General features: G+C 44.8%; 1 protein-coding gene across 2 annotated transcripts in view; it reads right to left on the minus strand.

The window, feature by feature from the left end:
* Positions 1-6,793: 6,793 nt before the first annotated feature.
* LOC137641691 (reticulon-4-interacting protein 1 homolog, mitochondrial-like) overlaps positions 6,794-27,795 on the minus strand; it is a 53,052-nt gene continuing 32,050 nt past the window's right edge. The window contains exons 11-12 of one of the 2 annotated variants that reach the window (XM_068374491.1): positions 8,942-8,979; positions 6,795-7,971 (exon numbers count right to left, since the gene is read on the minus strand). In XM_068374491.1, coding sequence (XP_068230592.1) covers positions 7,958-7,971; positions 8,942-8,979 — 52 coding nt within the window. In that variant the 3' untranslated portion in view covers positions 6,795-7,957. Of the gene's footprint in view, positions 7,972-8,941; positions 8,980-27,795 lie in introns of both variants that reach the window. The other variant, XM_068374492.1, reaches the window with a different exon arrangement.

Raw genomic sequence — 27,795 nt, forward strand, 5'->3', positions numbered from 1 at the left:
TAGTCCTTTAAGAGATCTTCTCAAGACCCTTTTACGACAGGCCTCGGATTGTATTCCGCCTTGGGTCTTCTGCTCACTCTGGCCACGGCCAGTGTGTAAGCAATCTTCTTGGTCTCTTACTACTCCCCCCTTTCTAAGGAAGAGGGGAAGGCAACATTCAGGCTCGCTCCTGAGTTGTTGGCTAGACTCAGAATCTGAGGGTCCCGACCCTTCGGTCCGATTCATTCAAGATTTCGAGTCTCCATTCTGTGTGTTATGTCCCAAGACCTTCTCTTTCTTGCCAGTAAGGAATCGAGAGGTTAGCGCTGGGAACAGCTGCAGTTTGGCCTCAGTTGCAGCCGATTTGGGAACACATGGAGGACATGGGGGGAGAGTCACCAGTATACCTCTTCAGCCCGGACTCGAGTACATTCATCTCGACCTGTCTTCAAACCCTCCCCCGTCACGTCGCCCTACAGCACGATGTTGGATACATCGCAACGTCCTCGCCTTCGAGTAATACTACTCTGTGACGCAGGTGCTACAAGCTGGAGTCTGGAAGCGTCTGATGACCTTCGCAGCCCGCTTCCTGCAGGGCGTGACCCACAGGAGTCTCGATACGTTTTCTATCGCTCTGTGGTGGCTACACAACAGCTGGTCTAACCTCAGGCTCCTTTTTGGATAGGTAGCAGAAGGTTGAGGGCATTGTTATCAGGTTTTAGTCTGCATGAACGAAAGAAGTATGTCTGGCCCTTACTTCTTTCTTCATCATCCCCTCTACGGGGAAGCAGCATCCTGGTCTCTGCATAGCTGACCTCGAACCTCTGCAGGTAAACCATGCTTCCTTGTGTTCCGAGTATTGAGTCAATACTGTCGCGTCCCCCATACCCTGACGAGGTGGTATTGGGAACGTCCTAACCCAGAGTTCCTTCTGGAACTCCAGGTCAACTGCCTAAGACGGGTCACACTTCTTCCTTCACACACAAGCTTACGTAGGCCACATGGTTCCTTGCGGAGCAAGGAACTTGTGAGGTGCAGGGACTCCTTTTCTCGAGTGCGACTCACTCGGATTCTGAGTCCCCGGGTAAAGCCAAAGCCAGTATGGCTGGGGACTTTCCACCCTTCCTAAGGGATAAGTCACCCTTTGTAAATAGCGTGGTTTGTATTTCGGTTACGGAACAAATGACAAATTCGAAGATAATTTGTATTTTTCCTAACCATACAAACCTTAGCTATTTACACATATTTGCCCGCCAGCCCTGTCCCCCAAGACAAGTCCTACCTCTAAGTGAAAGTGAGTATTCACGTGTGTGTGAGGGGGAGGAGGGGTAGCTAGCTACCACTCCCCTACCCCCCCGCTAACTTGCGCGGGGGGTAATACACCCTCGTTAAATTCTAATGGCTCGCCATTTCAGCTACGCTAAAAGTAATAACCCTTTGTAAATAGCTAAGGTTTGTATGGTTAGGAAAAATACAAATTATCTTCGAATTTGTCATATTCGGACTTTTAAAACCTTCCCTTGTACGTAGTACTGTTAACAAACCACCCTTTAATGTACAGAACACTTAATGCATGTACTACAGCACCCTAAACTAAAACAGGCACAAATATTAAAGGCGATTTTATATCATGTGTTTCCTAAACACCTAAAAAGCACGATAAAAAATGGCAACCAATGTTTTGTTTACGTTCATCTCTGATCATAATGAAGAAACAAACTCATTTAGTGTACACATATATGTATAGGTTAGTTTTTGCATCGATTATATTGATTATACAGTACTGTATGTTGATTTTTTTATTACCAATGTTTTAGTTTACGTATTTTTCTTAGGACTTCCAAATGAAATCTTTTTCTTTATGACGCCGCCTGAAACGACGGCGTGTACGCTCAGTAAATAACCACGCTCAGAACAAACAAGGCATTTAACGCGCATGATGATAGTGATAAATAATGATACAGTACATACAGTATTTACAGTAAAAGCATTTACAAAATATGTTACCTTACAAATATAAATTATACAGTACTTGTACGTAGCAAAGCAGGAAAACAATTTACGAGAGAGAGAGAGAGAGAGAGAGAGAGAGAGAGAGAGAGAGAGAGAGAGAGAGAGAGAGAGAGAGAGAGAGAGAGAGAGAGAGAGAGAGAGAGAGAGAGAGATTGTTTTACGTACGTAAATGTAAATTTTAAACAAAAAAAATATGATAGGTTACAACATGTAGACTTTTAAAACCTTCCCTTTAACTTAATGCATACAGTACGTACATTACTGTACTAAACTATAAAACAGGCAGTAAGAATATTAAAGTAAAAAATAAAGATTGTTACTGTACTCACCACGAAAGAAGTTGAAGAAAAACTTGAATGGTGATGGCGATGAATTTGCTGCACAGTAGAAATGATGATGATGAAGCTGATGATGTGTTCTACTGTGCAGTCAATGATAGTATTTTACGTCTCTTCAGACGGAGGTGTCTTTTCCTGGGACACCTCTTCAACTTCTTCCTGGGAAACTTCTTCAATTTCTTCCGAAGGCGTACTAGCAGGAGGAACTGGCTCTTTTTTGCGAGGCTGGAAGAACATTGTGATCGGAAGTTGTTGCCGCTGCTTCTTTTTTCGATCCAAGAGCATCCTGTAGGGAGTCATGATGTCATCGACCTTGTTGGAGAATTGCATCGAGCGAACCATATCCTCGTCCCACTCTTGTAACATTTCTTTCGCCTCCTTGATATGGTTGCAGAACTTGGCAAGCCGTTCTAATGTTAAGCCCGTTTCTTCGACATTTTCTTGGGTCTCTTCCTGGGTACCCTCACTCTCTTCCTCACTTGCCGATTTCGTCAGGTCTTCGAGGTCTGCGTCAGTTAGGGGCTGGGAATGGCAGTCCAACAACTCGTCGACGTCTTCAGTCGTCATGTCGCCAAACCCGTCACCTCCAATTATGGCAGCCAACTGCACAGATTTCCGTATTGCAGAGTGTTGGATTTCCGACGGAGTAAATCCCTTGTCGTCGTAAACAATATCGGGCCACAGCCTCTTCCAGCTCGCATTCACGGTTGCAGGTTTCATCTCTTGAAGTGCCTTCTGAATATTCTGCAGGCACGTGGCTATGGTGTACTGCCGCCAGTACGCCTTCAAGTTGAAATCTTCATCCTCGTCATCTTGGGCAGCATCCACACACGCAACGAGGTCCGCCAAGGTATTCTTCGTGTAGAGGGCCTTGAACGCCCTGATAACCCCCTGGTCCATCGGTTGAATTAATGACGTGGTGTTGGGTGGCAGGAACTCAACCTGAACGCCCTCACGCAACAGGTCAGTTGCGTGTCCACCAGCGTTATCCATAAGGAGAAGGATCTTGAATGGCAAGCCCTTCTCTAAGAGATATTCATGGACTTGCGGGATGAAACACTGGTGGAACCAGTTGGAGGTCAGCATCTTCGTAATCCATGCTTTTTGATTATGCATCCAGTACACGGGAAGGAGATTCTTATTTTTATTTTTCAAAGCGCGAGGATTTTTCGACTTATAAATAAGCCCCGGCTTTAACAAAAATCCAGCAGCATTGCCACACATCACGAGGGTAACGCGATCCTTGAATGCCTTAAAGCCAGAGGCTTTGGCTTCCTCTTTGAACAGGAAAGTTCGCGACGGCATTCTCTTCCAAAACAAGCCAGTCTCATCCATATTAAAGACTTGTTCCGGCTTGTATCCACCTTCGGCGATAATATTCTTGAACGTCTGGTTCACGTAAGTTTCAGCAGCGGCAGTGTCAGCGGAAGCAGACTCCCCATGCAGGGAAACGCTTTTCAGGGCGAACCGTTTCTGAAACTTCGCGAACCATCATTTGCTTGCGGAAAAACGTTTCTGAGGCTGGGAATCAGTGGATGTCCCTGGTTGAGGATCATCTGCATCATCATCATCTTCAGCATGGTTGCCGTCGTCATCTTTAGGTTCCTTTGCAGCAAAATTCTCATATAAACTCAAAGCCTTTGTTTGGATGGTGTTCGTATCCAAGGCTATGTTCTTCTTCCGGCAGTCGGCAATCCACACAGCTAAAGCACCTTCCATGTGTACGATCGTTTTATTACGCATTGTAACGACTCGCTTCGCTGATCTGCTAAAGGTGATTGCAGCCGTCTTTCTAATGTTCGCCTCGTCCTTTTTGATATAGCGAACGGTGGATTCGTTGATGCCAAAATGGCGGCCGGCGGCCGCGTAACTTCTACCATCTTTTAACATGTCGAGAAGCGTAACCTTCTCAGCTATCGTCATCATCCTTCGGTGGCGTTTAGGCTCACTACCAGCCTTACTAGAAGCAGAACGCTTGGGAGGCATTGTACAGTAGGATTTAACAGAAAGTTCAACAAAAAGTTCAACTTAAAACAGTCGCACACAGCACAGATTAAACTTCACAAACTTAAGAACGTCTACTCAGCAATACGCGGAAAGAGAAAGTGAACGATCCAGCCCGGCGAGAACTTTGATGCTGCGGGTAGAAGATGCGGGCAAAACACCAATCACAGGCTAGATAACAAAACTTGAGTTCTGATTCGTCATCTATCAGCGCTTGAACCAATCACAACCCGTCTTACAGTACTATGATGCGTTGGTTACTCATAGAAGATGCCCCGCGCATACTGAACGTACGTAGATTAAGTACAATACCGTAATAATAATAAATAATAATGATAATACTGTACAGTAATAATAATAATAATAATGATAATAATAATAACAATAATAATTTTATTAACAACAACAATAATAATAATAATAACAATAATAATAAAAATTTACGTACGCTATTTTACGCCTCTCTCTCTCTCTCTCTCTCTCTCTCTCTCTCTCTCTCTCTCTCTCTCTCTCTCGTACGCTTATTCGAAATGTGATTTTTGCAACAAAGAATATTATTGGATGCAGTACTGTACTACGTACGTATACATACAAAAGATTCATGGAAAAGAAGCACATCCATTACAGTACACACCATTCTAATATGGTATGACTGCATCTGATTTGCGTTTCATGTTCGATTTAATTTTACTACGTACTGAATTATCGTATGATCACATTCTCTTTTCGTGTTTTATTTCTTTCTGTGCTGAATTATATATCATATGTAATGCAATGAACAATCAGTAAGAGCAGATATTACTAATTACAGTATTAATGGAATTACAGGTAACAAAATATCGTATTTGGTTGTCTTCAGATTTCGCGGTATTTTCGAATTTTCCGAAAAATCCGCGATATGTATATATATATGGGTTATGGGAAAACCCCGCGAAGTGGTGAATCCGCGATTGTCGAACCGCGAAGTAGCGAGGGTTCACTGTATTCCTGGACAAAATACAAACCCTGCATTCTTTACATAAGAGGTATATATCAGTGCAAGCTGGCACACGGCTACAAAAACTTTCAACAAGGTGGCAACATCTGATCCGATTGTAACCAGTGGTAGCGTGGAGAAGCACAGCCCACCCGCTCACTCATACATTCCTCACTTTGCTCTCAGCCGTGGTTGGAAACAGACGTCTCCTTCCACGTCTGCGGGCTTGGGCAAAATGAAACTTTTTACTCTTGGTTTATTTCTGAGATGACACATTAGCATCTCGGGGATATTATCCTAGAGTTGGAGTCTTGATTATATCATGGCTCTATTATCTCTTTAGGTTGGTTAAAGGTGAACACTTACCTTTCCCTCCTTGGAGTTAGACTTCTGTGAAGTCTTAGGATCAGAGAACCTTTATGAGGAAGTCTGTTTCCTTCTGTGTATGCTGATCATTGGCAGACACGTCCGAGCAGCCTGCTTCCTAGCGAATGCTGTTGCAATGTTTTCAACCTTGCTTATTGGAAGTCAGTTTCTTCACGATCCCATCGTCTGACTTGTCAGCAATCAAAACAATGATCAGAGAGGGTTCTCGCAACCAGTGGTGAAACAGATTTCTGGTTACTTCAGAAGGTCCTTGACAAGAACCCCAGTCTATCAGGCAAAGTAGGCAATCTTTTGTGATTAGTGTTGTGAAAGGGGTGCTTCTCCACTCAGAACCACTATACCAAATTCTTACTTTCTCTCCAAGAGGAAAATTCAGCTCGGTCTAGGCTGGTCCCCAGAGAAAGTTCCTGCTGCGATCAAAGTGAGGAAGGCATGAGTTGAGTGGTGCTTCTCCCCGCTACCACTGGTTACAACCGGATTGGTTGTTTACACCTAAAAAGATTTTGAAGCTGTGTACCAGGTGGCACTTATATCTGTCTCCTATGTAAATAACTACAGGTTTATATTGTTAGGAAAAATACAAATTACTTAAAAAATTTGTCATATTACTACTATTCTTACTGGTTTTGGTTTGATTTCAGAATTTTCAGAGACTTTTCTAATCTCTGTAACCATTACCTTTTCCTAGCTTTGGTAGGTAACAGTATGAGTAGTTTATTTTTGGTCCAGTTCCTCCCATTTTCACTTATTTATGAAAAACTTTTTCAGGCAAGCTCTCAGGCCTGTGGAGTAAATGCGACGATGTGGGTTTGTTGAAAGTATTCTTTCATAATACATTGTACCCAGTTTTGTCACACCCTTAATAACTGTCTAGTTTTACTGTAATTTCTAAAAAAAATATATAATTTCATTGATTTTTAAGAAATTTAAAGTCAATAAGTAATTTACACTATGCCAAAACATAGTTACTGGGAGTGAAGAATTGTATTTAAATTAGAAACTTTGATGATTTCACTAGTTATTTTTAAAAGATAAATAAGCAAAAGGTATATGCAAAAGGTATATATCAATCAAATATACATTTACAAACTATTTATTTTGTAAGAAGACTGTACACTGTACAAGTGTTTTAATTTATATAGTACTAATAAAACTGTACACCTAAAAAATTAATAGACATATTATACATTATGGCAGGAAGACCTCTACTCACTGTTTAGTTACATATGACTTATTGTCTGACAGTATCAAAAATAACACACCAACAGTTTTTAGAGATTCAATAATTTAAATATGATATCTACAAAGACAATTGAAAAGTACCAACACCAGGCAGCATAAAACACTTGTGTGCCCTATTCATAAATAACAATAAAATCTTACAAAATTTTAATTTTTGTAAATTACTGAGCAAAATAATTTCTCAATAACAATAAATTAAAAATTTCAACACCCATGTTTAAAAATCAACCGTAAAACCATTCATCTGACTAGTAAAACCTTTTAAGTATATTTTTACACAACAGTGTGTATCATACGTTAAATGCATAATGTACTGCCAATAAATTAATTTTTGAAGAAATAACATTTACCTCCATTACAAGAGTACTATGACTACTTTCATATTCAAAACGAAATTCATTTTTATTGGCAATTTCCATTAAAAGGGAAACACCACTTGTAACAACAGCTTCAAATTAATTGAGTGGACAAAATGCTATACCTTCTTATTGCTTTTTATGGTCATCAAATTGAATTTCAACTCAAAACATAAAACAACAGCCCTTTCAAATCTAAAACTTTTATATGTAACCAAATTGATTTACGCATTGCAATCAAATCTCGCGTATCTTTAGTATAATACTTCAGTATGTGGTACTTTTTTTTTTTTTTTTTTTGCCTGCATTTGTGATATGAAGGCAGATCCCTGAATTATCAAAAATCTAAAGCACCGCACCCTATAACGGCAGTTGTGTCCTTTCTATCCCACATCCACGCGAAGAAATCATTAGAGCAGATCTCAAGCATTTACAAAAAATAGAATTAATATTTGAACATTTTTAAAGATTTTGATTATCTCTGCCTTCCCGGTCTTACTTGCCTTTAGAATTTCTCGATACATTATGACAGGTTTCTAGTTTGACAGTTCATGATCAAGTTCTCTGTAATGATCCTTCATTTACGCAACTATTGTAGCTTATCTCAACTTCCTGTTGCACCTCACATACTCATATTTACATCGAGCCTTCCATTCTTGATGCTAATGGTCTTGCCCTGAAATAAAAGAGAGAGTTTTTTTTGACAAACCGTACTGGTTTTAAAAAAATAATCATTAACCCTTCTACCCCCAAAGGACGTACTGGTACGTTTCACAAAAGCCATCCCTTTACCCCCATGGACGTACCGGTACGTCCTCGCAAAAATATGCTATAAAATTTTTTTTATATTTTTTATAATTTTTTTTAAAAATTCAGGCATTTTCCAAGAGAATGAGACCAACCTGACCTCTCTATGACAAAAATTAAGGCTGTTAGAGCAATTTAAAAAAAATATACTGCAAAATGTGCTGGGAAAAAAATAACCCCCTGGGGGTTAAGGGTTGGAAATTTCCAAATAGCCTGGGGGTAAAAGGGTTAATACTGTATGTATCAGAAAAGTCTTACTTTCAGAAATAAATATTTCATAACAAAAGTAAACTAAAGCTAACTGACTCTAAATTTAAGCAGAGCATTCATTCAACATGATGTGTAAAATGTTTTTACGTTCCACATTGCAAAAACTTGCTTCAGAAAGAACTTTATTGACAGGCAATGACATAGTATTTAAAATGTAAAGTAGTGGGTCATAGGACTGGAGCAAAATACTGTGAAACATTTTTAGGGTCAAAGCTTGAAAATACATTACATATTGCTTCACAATGTAAAGTATAGGTTCAATGCAGAAAAATATTACCTTAGCTATTGAAAAAAATGGGCAAAAGTCATGAAAATCTTGATACTTTGCATTGATCTCATAATAATTGCAGATGCTAAAACTTAATCAAACTAATTGGACGTCACTTTAGCTTACACAACTTTACTTTATCCTATATAATTACAACAGCGGGGAGATTAAATAAAATTGCAAGACATACTTTAAGTGGAATCAGTAATTCTAAAAAAAAACACATTTAATTACACTAACTAAAAGCAAAAAAAGAAATTACTTATACTAATTGAGACAAACAAAGAAACAAAATACTTACAAAAAGCCATTCCTAGATTCCTAACTGGAGAATTAATACTGCAATAAAGAATACACAAAAATGTTAGCAGTTATTAATAAACAAACCCAAGCAAAGAGGATAACCTGATTAACATGCTATATCATCATAAAATGCTCATGATACAAGTTAAAACAGAATTCCACAAAATTTGCAAACTTGAAATAGTACACGACTAACACGGGGTACTAATCTTCACCCACCATCCCTCTGTCATAAATGAGAAGGGGTTACCAACGGTGTAAGTAAGACTCCACACTGAAAGATGTCTTTGTAACTGCTAATTTATTCACTGACAAATTTCCTATAACCATAAAATTGAACAACTCTTAATTCTACGAAGCTATTGGAATAATTACAGCTGTAAACTGGAACATGAATGTTTCAAAAATGTAAATCACACAAGCAAGGCATTTGAATGCAAGATGTTTTATTCAATGGTAAAATTAACTGTAAGGTATAAGGTATTGAAAATGTTTCATTAACCCTTTTACCCCCAAAGGACGTACAGGTACGTTTCACAAAACTCATCCCTTTACCCCCATGGACATAACGATACGTCCTTGCAAAAAATTGCTATTTAAAATATTTTTTGCATATTTTTGATACTTTTTTGAGAAAATTCAGGCATTTTCCAAGAGAATGAGACCAACCTGACCTCTGCATGACAAAAATTAAGGCTGTTAGAGCAATTTTAAAAAAATATACTGCAAAATGTGCTTGAAAAAAAATAACCCATGGGGGTTAAGGTTTGGAAATTTCCAAATACCCTGGGGGTAAAAGGGTTAATTAATTAAACTTTGAATAAAACAAGGCTAACAATATGGATCATAAAATGTCAAAATCAATACAAAGCTTAAAAGCAAATTTGAAAACTTCAATAAATAGAAAAGCCCTGAAAAATTAAGGGCCTCTCTAAAAATAAACTAACACCTGAATAAATGAAGGAAATTACAGAGGTCTGGCAAATGCTACGTGTAGTATTCTTAACATAAGAAGACAAGGACTGGTAGTCTTAACACTCAATATTTGTTAAACAGTATTAGAGGAACTGAATTTTCCTAAAAGCAGAAGCTACAAACCAATATTTTTCTGAATACATAATATTGGTAGAATCTTCAGAAAATTCTATGTGATAAGAAGTACAGTAATAACTAGAAAAGACTATAGCCCCTGAATATAACAAAATACACATTCACTTAACCCTTTTACCCCCAAAGGACGTACTGGTACATTTCACAAAACTCATCCCTTTACTTCCATGGACGTACCGGTACGTTCTTGCAAAAAAATAAAAAATTTTGAATAATTTTTATTTTTCCTAACATACTTACCGAGAACTACTTTTCTTGGAGTCACTTGTGAATCCCTCAATCTCGACCAAGGTTTTTCCCGCCGATACCCCCCTTACTCCGCTCTACATAGGCTTACCCCCCCGCTAGAGAATGCGCCCTGAGGGCAGGATTAGGGCAGGTCACTGCTTCTCTGGGTCAGCGTCCTCATTAAGTTCGTCGCTTAGCCCAACTTGGCAATGGAAGGATGGCACTCGGGGACGGAAGGGAGGGCAATTACCCGAAAGTAGTTCTCGGTAAGTATGTTAGGAAAAATAAAAATTATTTAAAATTTTTGATTTGTTCCAACACAAAATACTTACCGAGAACTACTTTTCTTGGAGACTTATACTTTAGGAGGCGGGAGTGCTATTCTGACACTTGACTCGGCACATAGTGCCTAGAGGGCTATGGAATGCGGGGCCTATCAGAGTGCGGAGTGAGGGTAACTGTGGAACCTTACGCTATTATTTAAGACTCACCTCTTACAATTTCTTCTGGCGATTTTCTCCTGATGTAGTCGCGAAGAATTTGTTCACCGTTGGGGACAGTTTCTGGCCTACCGCTACACAGCTTGGAGGGCGGCAATGACTGTCCCAATGGAGAACCCGTCCAAGGATTTTCTTGAATACTCCTTGAGGTAGTGGGCAGTAAAGGTCGACTGGTGCGACCAAGTGCCTGCCTGCAGGATCTGCCCCACCGCCATGTTTCTCTCAAAGGCCAAGGAGGTGCTCAGACCCCTGATGTCATGGGGGCGGGGGAGTGCCTGGCACTGCCATTCTATCCTCTTCATAGGTTCTAGCGATGACTTGTCTCAGCCAGAAGGAAATGGTGTTCTTGGAAACTTGTTTCCTATTAACACCTGTGGAAATGAAGAGGTTCTTGGCACCTGGTCGGAGATGAGCTGTCCTTTCCAGGTATTTTCTGAGCGTCCGTACTGGGCATAACTTCAAGTCTTCCGTAATGCCCGTCTTGGGAATGGCCGGAATTGAGAAACCTTCAAACCTCAGGTCCCAGACTGCTGGGTTCTGAGTCTTCGCCACAAAGGAGGGCACGAACCTGAAGGACACTTCTTTCCACCCTTTGGAGTGCGAAACGTAGTAAGACAGACCATGGATCTCGCCCACTCTCTTAGCCGAAGCTAAGGCTAGCAAGAAGACGGTCTTGAGGGTGAGGTCTTTGTCCCCGATATCTTTCAGGGGTTCAAAGGGAGGAAGACTTAGCATCTTCAAGACCTTGGCTAGGTCCCACCTGGGCACTCTCCTAGCTTGAGGGGGGCAGGATTGCTCGAAACTCCTAATCAGCATCGCTATGTGTCTCGAGGTCCCCAGGTCGATGCCTTTCAGGAGGAAGACTTGGCCTAAGGCGGCTCGAACTCCTTTAATGGCTGGGATTGACATTCCCACTTTATCTCTAAGATACACCAGAAACTCAGCTATGTCCGGGACCGAAGCTTTAAGAGGTCTAATGTGTTTCTCCGAGCACCACTTCGTGAAGGAGGCCCACTTCGCCTGGTATACTGCGGTAGAGGATTTCCTCAGGTATAGGGACATTCTCTTAGCTGTGGCGTAGGAGTACCCCTCCTTCTTCAAGAGTCGCTCGATAGTCTCCATGCGTGAAGGCGAAGAGAGAGAGGGTTGTCGTGGAGCCTGAGGAAGTGCGGTTGGTGCAGGAGGTCTGACCTGGCGGGCAGAGGCCAAGGCGGTTGGCTCGCTAGGTCTTTTAGGTCCGCGAACCACTCTCTCTCCGGCCACCAGGGCGCTACCAAAGTCATCCTTAGGTTTCGGAAGGCCCTTACTCTGTTGAGTACCTGCCTTATCAACGTGAAGGGGGGAAAAGCGTACAAGTCCAGGTTGTCCCACTTGTGCTGGAAGGCGTCTTCTAGGGCTGCCTTTTGGTCTGGGACCGGGGAGCAATAGACCGGTAGTTGGGCGTTGAGCTTTGTTGCAAAGAGGTCCATCACCGGGGAGCCCCAGCGTTGAATGATGAGTCTGGCTACTTCTGGGTGTAGAGACCACTCTGTCCCCACTATTTGACCCATTCTGCTGAGGCCGTCAGCTAGCACGTTTTTCTTCCCGGGGATGAACCTTGCTAGCAGCACCACTTGCTGCTCGTCCACCCAATGTAAGATGCTTATGGCGAGGTCGCACAGTTCTTTCGATCTCATGCCCCCTTGCTTCTTTATGTAGGCCACTACCGTGGCGTTGTCGCACATTAACGCCACGGTGTTTCCCTTTAGCCGACTTGCAAAGTGAAGACATGCCTTCTGGACTGCTCTTAGTTCTAGGACATTGATGTGTAGACGCTTTTCGCTCTCCGACCAGGTACCGCTTGCTGTCTCTTCCAGAAGGTGGGCCCCCCACCCTTGGTTGGAGGCGTCTGTGAACAGGAGGTACTCGGGGGGACTGGACCCGAGGGGCATCCCCTTGAGGGAGTTTGACTGGCAGTGCCACCATTCTAGGGAGGTTCTCGTGTCTGGAAGGATTGGAATTAACGCCTTCTGAGAGTCTGCTGGGACCAGAGGCTCTTGAGGTTCCATTGAATGGGTCTGAGCCTCATCCTCCCTTGGGGAACCAGTTTCTCCAATGAGACCAGGTGACCTATCAGTCTCTGCCAGTCTCTCGCCCTCCTGGAATGTTCTGACAGGAACGGCTGAATGATGTGCTTGAGGTTCCGTATCCTGTCTTCCGAGGGGAAAACCTTCCCCTGCACGGTATCCAACGTCATCCCCAAGTATCCCATTCTGTTGGATGGTGTTAAGTTCGACTTTTCCAGATTGATTACGATTCCCAGATTCCTGCAGAACTGGAGGAGGTTTCTCCCTTGCTCCCCCAAGAGGGCCTTTGAGTTGGAAAGGAGCAACCAGTCGTCTAGGTATCTGATGAGACGGATACCCCGTTCGTGAGCCCACACTGAGACTGTCGCGAAGACCCTCATGAACACTTGAGGGGCCGTCGACAGACCGAAGCAAAGGGTCTTGAACTGCAGGATCTGGGAACCCCATTTTACCCGGAGGAACTTCCGACTCGACGGGTGGACAGGGATCTGGAAGTATGCGTCCTTGAGGTCGACCGTCATCATGTAATCTTTCTCCCTCAAGGACATCAGGACGGATTTTGGGGTGTCCATCTTGAAGTCCGTCTTCTTGACGAACTTGTTGAGGGCCGACAGGTCTATCACGGGTCTCCCCCCCCCCCCCCCCCCCCCCCCGTTGCTTTCTCTACCAGGAACAGGCGGCTGTAGAAGCCTGGGACTGGGAGAAGGACCTCTTCCATGGCCCCCTTCTCCAACATGGAGGAAATCTCCTCTTGAAGGGTGGCCCTTTTCATCGGGTCCTTGGGGGCCAACCATTCTGTCTGGCTGGCTGGAATAAGAGGGGGTGGGTCCGCTATGAAGGGGAGCCTGTAGCCTTCCTTCAGGACGGACACCGTCCAAGGATCCGCTCCTTGTGCTTTCCATGCTTGCCAATGAGGTCTGAGGCATCCCCCAACCCGAGGCTTGGGCGGGAGTAGGGGGCCTCTCCCTCTACCTTCTCCTAGAGGGGCGGCCTGATCTGCCTCTCTTAGAGGCGGAGTAACCCGACCTGAAGGAGCTGGAAGAAGCTGGTGCTCCTCTGCGGGAGGGCTGAGGAGTTGTTGTCCAGGAGGAGGAAGGAGCGTCCCTCCTCGAAGTGTTGGGGGCGGCCTGAGGAGTCACGGCGCTATCTGAGGCGGCCCTCCTGTATGGCGGCCTTTTAGATGACGCCTGTCTGGGGACGTTGGCCTCTTTCTTCTTGGACACTTTCTCCATTAGGTTTTCCAGCTCTTTTAATGGGAACAGAGACTCACCCCACAAGGGTAGGCTACGAACAGCTCGGGCCTCTCTGTCCGGGATCCTCCTCGACACCTTAGCTAATACCGTGTCTCGTTTCCTTAGTACCCAGTTGGCCGTCAGGGCGAGCGCCTGGTACGATAGAAACTTCAGAGTTTTCCCCCCCCGGAGGTGAGAAGGTCCGTCACGAGGTTCTGCTGCTCAGGATCTTCGGGGTCGATGGAGGCTTGCACGTTTACTGAAGTGGAAGCCCACCAGTCCAGCCATGAGGAGACGTTAACCAGGTCCCGCGACATCACCTCCATCATGGCGGCTTCCGTAGGAGAGAAGGAAACCGGGGCTGACGAGGCTCTTTCGTCTGAGCCGCCTTGTCCTAGGATGTCCAAGGCCGGGTCCACTCTACAGGGGCCTGGGCACCGCCCTTCTGGAATGTATACTTTGCCTTGTGTCTTGAGGCCCTGGAGCAGTTTCGAGGCACTCTGGGACTTGGGGGCTTCCGCATTGCTGGCCACCAAGTTGTCTATGTACTCTTGCCCTAGTACTAGGTCTGGGGCAAGAGGAAGGGCCAGGGAGGACTTCGGAAGGGTGGCGTGATGGGTAATTCTCAGGAGGCTTGATCTCCAGGAATCCACCTTAGGCGCCGAGGGTTCTGTAATCCCATGGTGCCTCCTGATGAGGCCCACCACACTTCTGTATGCGGAGTCCTCCGACGGGGGAGCTTCTCCTCCGTCAGCCGAGGCCTCGGCCTGGAGTGGGGGCGCCGGGTTGCTGGTTCGGCAGACTGGTCGTCCCGCCCTTGGGTCCAGGGGGGCCGACCCTTAACTGTAGGGAGCTCCGTAAGAGGGTGGATCTTGCTGCAAGGTGGGTACCACCGGCTCAGGGAGGGCCCTCGGTTGCCCGAAGGCTCTGGAAGCGGAAGTCACGGTCCCGGTGGGCTGACCCGACAACGGGAACCGTTCCTTCTTACTCGATGACCGCACCAGCTGGGCTGGTTCGGTCAGGCTGCCAGCAAAGAAACGCGTTTCCCCCCGCTGGGCGGGGTGAACCGGAGGCCTCGAGGACTTATGCTTCTGTGAGAGGTCTTTCCTGCGTGCCAGGTCGCGCGGTTCTAGGCTGTGCGTAGAGAGCGGTAGCCTAGACGCACGTTCACTGGAACGAGGGTCTGGTGAATGGAGCCTCTTGGACTCTCCTGAAGGTACGTAGACCCAGGCGCCCCCGGGAGAGACATTTCTCCTACACTTACGGGAATGGGAGTGGGAGCGCTTCTTGCTAGGCCGCGACCTTGACCTAGAGCGGGAATGCTCGCTCTCGGACAGCTCCCTTCTCCTGCGTCGTTTCCCCCTGACTTCTTCCTCGGAGGATGAGTCTACCTCTGACGAGTCCGACGGCGCCACGTTCCTCGCGTAACGGCTGCCAGCGTGATCCGCGGGGGAATTTCCTCGCCGTCGGGCGTCCGAGATCGAATGCTGGAGGAAGTCCTCGGGAACCGCCGTGGAGATCGTCGGCAAAGAGTCTAATCTATCCATGCCAGGGGGCCAGGGGTCCAGGGTCACGTCCATTCTTAGCGGTGACCTCCCTGGCGTCTTCGGCAACTTCCACCCGAAGGCATCGCTACTCGGGCAGCGAACTCTAGTTTGGCTGTCCCCTGGCGGGGGAGAGCCCGACGCACCGGCCCACGAGGGCGGAGGAGACTCTGAAACAACAACACTGCCCCACACGGAGTCTTCAGAGGACGCATGGCCCCCCGCCACAAGGCGTGACTCACCCGAAGCACTACCGGACCCTTCGTTAGCCCTAGAGGGGCCCGCCCTTGGTTCTTCCCTCGCACTGGGTTCCCTGGGAAGAACGCCTTGACTTTCTACAACACTGGAGGCTTCTTGCCCTCTCCTCTGCGAAGGAGACGGAGAAGCCGAGGCTTCGTCGGACCGATCACTGGCCGACGGTAACGAAGAAACGACACTTATCTTCCTGGGGGAACGCTTAGAAGATTTCTTCTTTTTGGTACCGTAGCGTACCCACTGGATATCATCCCAACTTACGCACTCCGGACACGTGTCCGCGGAGGAGCAAACTTTCCCCCTACACGTGGAACAAAGGGAGTGAGGGTCTACCTCTGGCTTTGAGAGGAAAGCCCCACACGACTTTCCGGCCCTAGGCCCAGGTCAACGGCGCACATGCTCCATCGTTCGCACACGAATGGCACAACACTAGTGAGCTATACGTACACTGGGGATATACACAGGGAGAACGCACTGTAACACTTGCGAATAACGCACTACGCAAAAACACAAGTCCCCACGCTGGAAACACGTGGAACACAAACGCGCCAAAGGATCGAGAGAGACGAGAGTGAGCTGTGTACTGCTCACGACCAAGGAACTTAATGAGGACGCTGACCCAGAGAAGCAGTGACCTGCCCTAATCCTGCCCTCCGGGCCCATTCTCTAGCGGCGGGGGTAAGCCTATGTAGAGCGGAGTAAGGGGGGTATCGGCGGGAAAAACCTTGGTCGAGATTGAGGGATTCACAAGTGACTCCAAGAAAAGTAGTTCTCGGTAAGTATTTTGTGTTGGAACAACTGCTATTTAAATTTTTTTTTTTCCATATTTTTTTATAATTTTTTGAGAAACTTCAGACATTTTCCAAGAGAATGAGACCAACCTGACCTCTCTATGACAAAAATTAAGGCTGTTAGAGCAATTTATTTTTTTGTGCTTGAAAAAAAATAACCCCTGGGGGTTAAGGGTTGGAAATTTCCAAATAGCCTGGGGGTAAAAGGGTTAATCTCCAATAGAGGAAAACTTAATATTTCTTAATACAGTAATACCTCGGTTTACGAATAACTTGGAATACAATACATTCATTTTGGTACAAAATCATGAAATTTCATTTCAATACTGTATATGTTCATTGTATTGGTCTGTGAGCAAACATTTCCCTCCGTATGCACATTTTTGGTGGATAAGTACTGTAAGAACAAGACTCGCTCTCAATGAGCAGAATTTTACTGATGTAATGAAATGCTTTGAATGTTACAAGCTGAGATGTCTATGCATAATATACTGTACTGTTGTATATACAATACAGTATTACCTTATGTGTATGTTAGTTTTGCAATCGGTTTTTAAACCTGGAATACTGTATGCTGAAATAGGGTACAAGACCTTGGTAACCTCTATTTTTATCATTTTCCCAAAAAGAGGGACAAACAAAAGCCATTAGGTATTATGTAGAGGGGAAAATGGTCAAAAACTTTTGAAGAAAAAAGAAAACTGGGAGTTAGGACTGGAGGTTAAAAAAAAAATGTGCCTTTACAGGTAGGGTAACTATGGATACCCCATAGTGTTACAATATATAGTGTACAGTACAGGAGTAAGGTGTGAAGCCAGAGTATGTGGGCATCTCTTTGGCAAAGTGTTGTCCACCGTAAACAAAGTCACGCCAACGGCCTTTTCAGTCTACCTACTGCCTCTAACACCCTCCTTATTTCCATTCCTCCTAACCCTACCTAAAAAGACCAGTGGCAATGGGACAAGGGTGGTGGAAGTAGGATTGGTGTAGCTGGAAACTCTTAAGCCGGATCTGCACACTGGCGACAGACGTGTGATGGCCGCTTTCCCTGTGACTGTGACCACACAGGAAGTCGGTCCTACACCTGTAACTGAACAGGCCTATTCAGAAGTACCGCTACTTGCCCCAACTGGGGAAGGCCCTAAAAAAGTGGGCTAAACATTGGCAGTCACACCATCCCAGTCATTGGGCAGCTGCACCCAATGACGCACTGTATGTGCAGCTGTGAAAGAAGGAATCGTTATAGTAAATTGTACCTCAAAATAGGTGCATGGAATGTGTGCACCTTTTTGGATGCTAGAGACACACACCGCCCTGAAAGACAAACAGCCTTAGTCTCAAGAGAACTCGTCAGATTCAACGTCGATGTGGCTGCTCTCAGCTAGACTAGAAAACCTGGTGAAGGGCAAATCACAGAAGTTGGGTCAAGTATACTTTCTTTTGGAAAGGGAAAAACTTGAAAGACTGCCGTTCCCAGGGTGTTGGCTTTCCAGTTAAGACCCAATTAGTAAAAGCCCATAACCTAACACCACATGGAATTAATGAAAGCATCACCTCACTAAGACTACCGCTCGAAAAAACAGTTCATCACACTAGTATCAGTGTACGCCCCAACCACTAGATGCAGAACACCCTGTCAAAGGTGCGTTCTACCAACAGCCTGACACTGCCATATCCCAAATTCCAGTTGGGGACCATATCCTTCTCTCAAGGGATTTTAATGCCAAAGTGGGGCGAGATCGTGAACTCTAGAACAACATAATTGGCAAGCAAGGCATGGGAAACTGCAATGACAATTGCCTCCTCCTTGGCCTTTATGCTGAACAGGATCTATTCATCATAAACACGCAGTTCAGACTTCCGAATAGATTTAAGACCCCCTGGAAACATCCTTAATCAAAACAGTGGCTTATCTTAGATTATGCCATTGTCAGACCACACAAAAATAAGGTTTTGATCACGAGAACCATGCCTGGAGCTGATGACTGCTAGACAGATCACCTTGTGCTCATCACAAAATTAAAACTAACTATCAAAAGGAAGCCATGTAACATACAACAAAACGAAACCAGAAGATACGACACTTGTAATTTTAAATATTTAACTTAGCCGGTGAATATATAATAGCTGCAACTCTGTTGCTCGATAGACGAAAAACAGTAAAAACTCGCCAGCGATCGCTATACAGGTTGCGGGTGTGCCCACCAGCGCCAACTGTCGGCCAGATACCACTCTCTCGATGTAAACAAAGACTCAATTTCTTCTCTGTCGACGTGTCGACAAGACGTACTTTTACTCGCTGTAGAACCTGGAGTTTTCTCAACATATTTGGTGAAGTACTTCATTTTGGTTTGAGCTTTCGCAGTGCAGGTGTTTTATCTTCATCTTAAATCTTGAACTCGTTTTGGATAGATTTAATTTTTGGTGACAAAGAGAGTATGGACTTTCTTTGACTTTTAAATGGCCGACCCTTCCCTTAGACGGAAGTGTGTTTAGGCTTTTAGTAATTATCTTATCAGGTTATAAATTAATTATAGATTTTCCTCTATATATTTTATATCTCACCGCCTTTATTAGGCCTCTTCGATTAACTTTCCATTTATAATAAACATAAAAAATAAATTTTAATGTTTTGTTTATATGCGACCTTTCCTGAGAGTAGGCGGTCCTAACTTGGAAACCGAAGTTAAACAACGTTGAGCCCTTTCAATCGTAAATAGCTTTTAAAGAGCTAATGATTTAAAACTTTTTAAATGAATATTTTTAATAAATATTTTATGAAAGAATTTCTTTGAATAGTCTTCGTACTGTTTTCAAAGATGAACTAACGTTTAGTTTATTTATGCTACGCAGTTTGCGCTCTATCATTACGATAGAGAGAGAGAGTATCACGGTTTCACTTTGCAGAAAGAGTAATCGATTCTGACGTTTTGTTCATTCTTCTTTCAAAGCTTAAATGTTTTAAATTCTATTTTAAAGGAACTTTTTAATTGAAAAACCTTTCAGTTTTTTCCTTTGGTCAAATAACATGTTTTTTTGACGAAATGTAATTGGGCTCTTCTCTTAGGTGCGAAATCAAGAGAGAAAGAGAGAGAGAGATAGAGACGGAGGGAGAGAGAGGAGAGAAAACGTTCCGTTCAAGCGGGTAACGTTGTTCTCGAGTTACTCTCGTCCCTAGTCGCTGTACGGGGAGGAAGGATAAAACGTTTTAGTTTTTTATTCTCGTCCCCAGGCTATGTGCGGTGAGAGATTGAAAACGTAGTTATATGAACTAGTGTTTAGTCTCTTTCCCAGCCACTGATTTTTTTATCTTAAAATATGTTTTCTGGTTTTTGCTGGTATTAATGAGCTTGCATTATACGACTGATTTCGCAATTACTACCTTTTAATGAAGGGTAGAATTGCGTGTTTCAGGTAGAAATCAGTAAAAGTTTCGATTTCAGTGAAATAAGTGCAAAACAGAAAATCGAAGTGATAAAGTGATATGCGCAAAGTGTTACAGTGTTGCGTCCGAGGGTTCGTCTGTTCGTGCCTGTCGTTCACCTAGTCCGGGACCTCTTACATGCTCCCAAGCCCAGGGGAGAAGTAATGTCAAACGACTTATGGGTTCGAGAGGCCTTGACCAACGAACAGACGTTTTCCCTCTATGGTATCGGGTGTATCTTACCAAGATCTCCCCTACCATAAGACGAGAGAGACGTTGTTTCTCCTCGTCATCCGAAGGCTTTTCGCATAAGAAACCTGTCACAAGGTTTCGAAGCCCTTAAGCGAAAGTCAGTCCTTTCAGGACAGGTCCAGCGTCCTGGTTACAACCATTAGGACAGCTCTGACCCTATGCAGTCATCGGATAACTGCTCGCCGCCTAACAAAAGCGTAACACAGACTCCGAGAGTCTTTTTTTGTAGGCAAAGTGTTGCGGTCACAGACGTTACCCTCGTCTCTTACCACAACCATTTCCGTTGATCCTTAATGGGTTGTATGGCAAGACATGCAGTATATGCTTGCCTCCCTTATGGAAGACTATTCTGCCGATTAGTCCGTTGAGTCTAGCCGTTTATCTCATCGATATCCTGGCTTTCAGCCAACCTAACGTTCCTTTGTGCTTACTGTTGACGTTGGCGTAGCTTAGTCACGTCAGTCAGGTTGTTTAGAACCACACTCGATGCGGTCTCGTGTGGTTTTTCAGCCGCATTTGGACGTTAGGCCACTTGCTGATGCTCCTGTTGACGTTCAAGACGTTCACTAACAATCGGAGTTGACTTATTTTGACGCTGTGCGTGAACCTCCGCATTCTAGAGTTGTTTTGACTGCTCAGTCTAGGCAGTCAAAGCAGTCTCGAGTGGACGCTGTGCGTCCTCACGCACCTGTTGTGGTTGACAGTTCAGTTGTTGACAGTTCACAGACTGTCAAGCAGTTACATGACGTTGCGTTCTGGTCCGCTACTAATGCACCAGTGAGTGTGGACTCTGCTTGTAAAGCATTGCCACCACGGTAGCTCTCTCCCTTGCTTGAGACTCAGCTTTTATCGGACAAGGTTCCTGTAGATGAGGAAGTTGCTGTTCCCCCTCCTACTGATATTCCCTTGAGGACTCTGTCAGATGGAGAGGAGCCTAAAGCTGCTTAGCCTCCTATGGACTTTAATTAAATCATGATGATTTTTTTAAGGATCTTTGTCCGGATCTTTTTGTAACTGCTGCTCCTCGTTCGCCTAAACGTCAGAGCTTACACTAGGCCTAGCTACTTCGAAGCCGTTGTTTTTAAGCTAGTGCTCTCTCGCTCTCCTAGAGAGCTTTACGTTGGCTAGGCGACTGGTTTTTCACCAGGAGGAGTTTGGAGGATACAGCCTTTGCTTTCCCTTCTTTTAACTGGTTTATAGAGCGAGAGTCTGATATGACACGAGAGAAGTTCTCGGCTTGGGAGTTCATGCCTCTGCCCAGATAGACTTCTCAATTCTCGTAGACTCTCCCTGGCGCCTGGCCAGGAGACGCTCCAAGTTGTTTACAGGTCAACTTCACAGCTGTTTTCGAGCCTTTGAAGTTTTGCTGTACAATTATGTCATGAATAACAAGGCTTTCAGGGATGGTAAACGGTACCGCCTCAGTCGCTAACCCCGTCTGTTGCCACACCTGCTCCCGTAGACCCTAAATGGGCTTTGCTGCAAGACATGCAGTCCAAGCTTGCGTCCTTGATAGAGGACTTTAATGCGGAGAAGGTTGCTACCGAACCTTCTGGCCAACAACCTTCCAACCGGTCGGTTGTGCACCCTGTTGACGCTGAGGTAACCTACTCGCGTCTGCCAGTTGAGGTGGTTCCTCCACCGATGCGACCCAGTGTGGGTTGCCAGCCGCACGTTGACGTTAAGCGACGCTCGGAGGTGGTTGTTGACGTTCAGGACGTTCAACAACCAGCAGAGGTGACTTGTTTTGACGCAGTGCGTCAACCTCAGCAACCCGGTAGGGTGTTGACTGCACAACCCAGACGGTCTAGACAGTCTCGGGTTGACGCTGTGCTTCCTCGCGCACCCATGGTTGTTGACAGTTCACAGACTGTGCAGCAGTTCCATGATATTGCGTCCGGCTCCGTCACGCATCCACCAGTGCGACCGGACTCAGCGAGCCAGACGTTGCCCACTCCGTTGCCGTTTCCTCATCAGTTTTCGGATGAGGAACCCTCTGATGAGGACGTTGCTGAACAACAAGACGATCAGCCCCCAGAATAGATCAAGCCCTGCTATCCATCCAGAAGATGCTGAAGAAGGAACGCTGCTCAGTCAGGCTGTGGATGAGTCTGGTAGGGACGCTGTCATCCGTGGAACAATTTGTGTCACTAGGAAGACTACACCTCCGTCCTCTTCAATACCATCTAGCTTTTCACTGGAAAAAGGACAAGACGCTAGAAGCGGTCTCGATCCCGGTTTCCGAAAAGATAAAGTCTTGTCTGACTTGGTGGAAGGACAATATCAACCTAAGAGAGGGTCTTCCCCTGGCTGTTCAGACTCCCAACCACGTTCTCTTCTCGGACGCATCGGACGTGGGGGTGGGAGCGACACTAAACGGTCGGGAATGCTCAGGACTGTGGAACTCGAGTCAGAGGAGCATGCATATCAACTGCAAGGAGCTGTTGGCAGTACATCTGGCCTTGAAAAGCTTCAAGTCTCTCCTTCGAGGCAAAGTGGTGGAAGTTAACTCGGACATCACCACGGCCTTGGCGTACATCTCCAAACAAGGAGGTACCCACTCACTGACGTTGTACGAGATCACAAGGGACCTGCTCATCTGGTCAAAAGGTCAAGACATCTCCCTAGTAACGAGGTTCATCCAAGGCGACTTGAACGTCATAGCAGATTGTCTCAGTCGGAAAGGGCAAGTAATTCCAACCGAATGGACCCTCCACAAGGATGTGTGCAAGAGACTTTGGGCCACTTGGGGTAAAACCATCCATAGATCTCTTTGCAACCTCGCTGACCAAGAGGCTTCCAATCTATTGCTCTCCAGTCCCGGACCCAGCAGCAATACATATAGATGCTTTCCACCTAGATTGGTCACATCTGGATCTCTACGCATTCCCACCGTTCAAGATTGTCAACAAGGTACTGCAGAAGTTCGCCTCTCACGAAGGGACAAGGTTGACGTTAGTTGCTTCCCTCTGGCCCGCGAGAGAATGGTTCACCGAGATACTTCGATGGTTAGTAGACGTTCCCAGTAGTCTTCCTCTAAGGGTAGACCTTCTACGTCAGCCACACGTAAAGAAGGTACTCCAAAGCCTCCACGCTCTTCGTCTGACTGCCTCCAGTCTATCGAAAGACTCTCGAGAGCTAGAGGCTTTTCGAAGGAAGCAGCCAGTGCGATTGCTAGAGCAAGGAGAGTTTCTTCCATTAGAGTCTACCAATCGAAGTGGGAAGTCTTCCGAGACTGGTGCAAGTCAGTTTCTGTATCCTCGACCAGTACCTCTGTAGCTCAAATAGCTGTTTTTCTCTTATACCTGAGAAAAGGACGATCCCTTTCAGCTCCCACTATCAAGGGCTACAGAAGCATGTTGGCATCGGTCTTCCGGCATAGAGGCTTAGATCTTTCCAAACATAAAGATCTGCAAGACCTCCTTAAGTCTTTTGAGACCACCAAGGAGCGTCGTTTGGCTACCCCTGGATGGAATTTAGACGTGGTACTAAGATTCTTCATGTCAGACAGGTTGGAGCCGTTACAATCAGCCTCCCTGAAAGATCTCACTCTTAAGACTCTTTTCCTGGTATGCTTAGCCTCGGCTAAAAGAGTCAGTGAGATTCATGCCTTCAGCAAGAACATAGGATTTTCGTCAGAAAAAGCCACTTGTTCGCTACAACTTGGTTTTCTAGCCAAAAATGAGCTGCCTTCTCGGCCTTGGCCTAAATCTTTCGATATCCCCAGCTTATCGGAGATCGTAGGCAATGAACTAGAAAGAGTCTTATGCCCTGTTAGAGCTCTTAAGTTCTATTTAAAGCGTACTAAACCTTTACAAGGCCAATCTGAAGCTTTATGGTGTTCAGTTAAGAAACCATCCTTGCCTTTGTCAAAGAATGCTTGGTCAGACTTTATCAGATTGTTAATACGAGAAGCTCAATCACATCTGAGTGAGGAAGACCGAACTTTGCTTAAGGTGAAGACGCACGAAGTTAGAGCTGTAACAACTTCCGTGGCCTTTAAGCAAAATATATCTCTGCAAAGTATAATGGACGCAACCTATTGGAGAAGCAAGTCAGTGTTCGCGTCATTTTACTTGAAAGATGTCCAGTCTCTTTACAAGAACTGCTACACACTGGGACCATTCATAGCAGCGAGTGCAGTAGTGGGTGAGGGCTCAACCACTACAATTCCCTAATTCCATACCCTTTTAATCTTTCTCTTGAAATGTTTATTGTTGTTTTTTGGGTTGTCCGGAAGGCTAAGAAGCCTTTCGCATCCTGGTTGATTTGGCGGGTGGTCAAAGTCATTTCTTGAGAACGCCTAGATTAGGGGTTTTGATGAGGTCCTGTTGTATGGGTTGCAACCCTTGATACTTCAGATCCTAGGGGTCGATCAGCATCCTAAGAGGATCGCGAGGCTCCGTAAGGAAGACGTACTTAAAAGGCAGAGAAATTGTTCAAGTCGACTTCCTTACCAGGTACCTATTTATTTTGTTTTTGTTATTTTGATAACTTCTAAAATGAAATAAAAACACTTAGCTCATAAAAGTGTAAACATATATTGCTGGTCTCTACCCACCCCCCTGGGTGTGAATCAGCTATATAATCACCGGCTAAGTTAAATATTGAAAAATGTTATTTTGATAATGAAATAAATTTTTGAATATACTTACCAGGTGATTATAAATTAAAGGACCCTCCCTTCCTCCCCAATAGAGACGCAGTGGGACGAGGAGAAAATTGAGTCTTTGTTTACATTGAGTACTGGGTATCTGGACGACAGATGGCGCTGTTGGGCACACCCGCAACCTGTGTAGCGATCGCTGGCGAGTTTTTATCGTAGAGTTGTCTGTCGGGCAACAGAGTTGCAGCTATATAATCACCGGGTAAGTATATTCAAAAATTTATTCTATTATCAAAATAACATTTTTGGTGGATAAGTACTGTAAGAACAACTCTCTCAATGAGCAGAATTTTACTGATGTAATGAAATGCTTTGAATGTTAAATATAAACTGAGATGTCTATGCATAATATACTGTACTGTTGTATAGACAATACAGTATTACCTTATGTGTATGTTTGTGGGCAATCGGTTTTTAAACCTGGAATATGCTGAAAAAATAGGGTACGAGACCTTGGTAACCTCTTTTTTTATCATTTTCCTAAAAGGAGGGACAAACAAAAGCCATTAGGTATTATGTAGAAGGGATAATGGTCGAAAACTTTTGAAGAAAAAAGAAAACTGGGAGTTGGGACTGGAAGTTAAAAAAAAATGTGCCTTTACAGGTAGGGTAACTATGGATACCCCATAGTGTTACAATATATAGTGTACAGTACAGGAGTAAGGTGTGAAGCCAGAGTATGTGGGCATCTCTTTGGCAAAGTGTTGTCCACCGTAAACAAAGTCACGCCAACGGCCTTTTCAGTCTACCTACTGCCTCTAACACCCTCCTTATTTCCATTCCTCCTAACCCTACCTAAAAAGACCAGTGGCAATGGGACAAGGGTGGTGGAAGTAGGCTTGGTGTAGCTGGAAACTCTTAAGCCGGATCTGCACACTGGGGACAGACGTGTGATGGCCGCTTTCCCTGTGACTGTGACCACACAGGAACTCTGTCCTACACCTGTAACTGAACAGGCCTATTCAGAAGTACGCTACTTGCCCCAACTGTGGAAGGCCGTAAAAAAAGTGGGCTAAACATTGGCAGTCACACCATCCCAGTCATTGGGCAGCTGCACCCAATGACGCACTGTATGTGCAGCTGTGAAAGAAGGAATCGTTATGGTAAATCGTACCTCAAAATAGGTGCATGGAATGTGTGCACCTTTATGGATGCTAGAGAGACACACCATCCTGAAAGACAAACAGCCTTAGTCTCAAGAGAACTCATCAGATTCAACGTCGATGTGGCTGCTCTCAGCTAGACGAAAACCTGGTGAAGGGCAAATCACAGAAGTTGGGTCAGGGTATACTTTCTTTTGGAAAGGGAAAAACTTTAAACACCGCCATTCCCTGGGTGTTGGCTTTGCAGTTAAGACCCAATTAGTAAAAGCCCATAACCGGACACCACATGGAATTAATGAGAGCATCACCTCACTAAGACTAACGCTCGATAAAACAGTTCATCACGCTAGTATCAGTGTACGCCCCAAACACTAAATGCGGAACACCCTGTCAAAGGTGCCTTCTACCAACAGCCTGACACTGCCATATCCCAAATTCTAGTTGGGGACCATATCCTTCTCTCAAGGGATTTTAATGCCAGAGTGGGGCGAGATCGTGAACTTTAGAACAACATCATTGGCAAGCAAGGCATGGGAAACTGCAATGGCAATTGCCTCCTCCTTGGCCTTTATGCTGAACAGGATCTGTTCATCATAAACCCGCAGTTCAGACTTTGAATAGATTTAAGACCACCTGGAAACATCCTAGATCAAAACACTGGCTTATCTTAGATAATGCCATTGTCAGACAACACAAAAATAAGGTTTTGATCACGAGAACCATGCCTGGAGCTGATGACTGCTGGACAGATCACCAGGTGCTCATCACAAAATTAAAACTAACCATCAAAAGGAAGCCATGTAACATCCAACAAAAGGAAACCAGAAGATATGACACTGGTAAATTAAAAGATCCTGATACATCTTGACCTTTCCAAGCAGCAATCCGGCAGAACCTACAAGCCAGAGAACCATCAATCAACGCTGAATGGACTAACTTTCGAGATACCATCAATGAAGCTGCAAGAACCGTAATCGGCTTCCAGAGCAAACAGCACCAGGACTGGTTTCATGATAATGACTTAAGATATGAAGTCCCTTATTAATGCCAAACGGAAAGCTCGAATAGGCCTTGACCAAGACCCTAATTTCCACCCAAAGAAGGCTAAATGTGCACAAGCAAAGTCACAGTGTCAAGCCAGGCTTCGAGAAATACAAAATGAATGGTGACAGCAAATGGCTCAAGACCTACAAGGTTATGCCAACAGTAGGGACCTTAAAAGCTTTACAGGCACAAAAATTTTGTTCGAACCAAAGCACACTGCTGCAGGGGCACACTTGGCAGCAGACAACACCATCCTCACAGAAGATAAAGAGATCCAGAACCATTTGGCAGAACATTTCAACATCCTCCTGAACAGAAACGCATCAGCCCAACAAGACTTCCTCCAAAATGTGCCACATTTACCCCAAATATGGATGTCCCTACCATCAACATTTCAAGAATTCGATGCAGCTTAAAAACAAATGTGCCAAGGGAAGGCCGGAGGACCGGACAACATGCCTACTGAACTTTTGACCCACGGCAGTTTAGTCCTAAAGATACGTCTTCACTCCTTCATACTAAGATCATGGGAGCAAAAACAGACCCCCAATGATGGGATAGAAGCACTCTTGTAACCATTCTCAAAAAAGGAGATAGAAGAGAATGTGGGAATTATAGAGGGATGTCCTTGCTGTCA

Source organism: Palaemon carinicauda, chromosome 5 (genome assembly GCF_036898095.1).
Source record: "Palaemon carinicauda isolate YSFRI2023 chromosome 5, ASM3689809v2, whole genome shotgun sequence".
Lineage (NCBI taxonomy): Eukaryota > Metazoa > Arthropoda > Malacostraca > Decapoda > Palaemonidae > Palaemon > Palaemon carinicauda.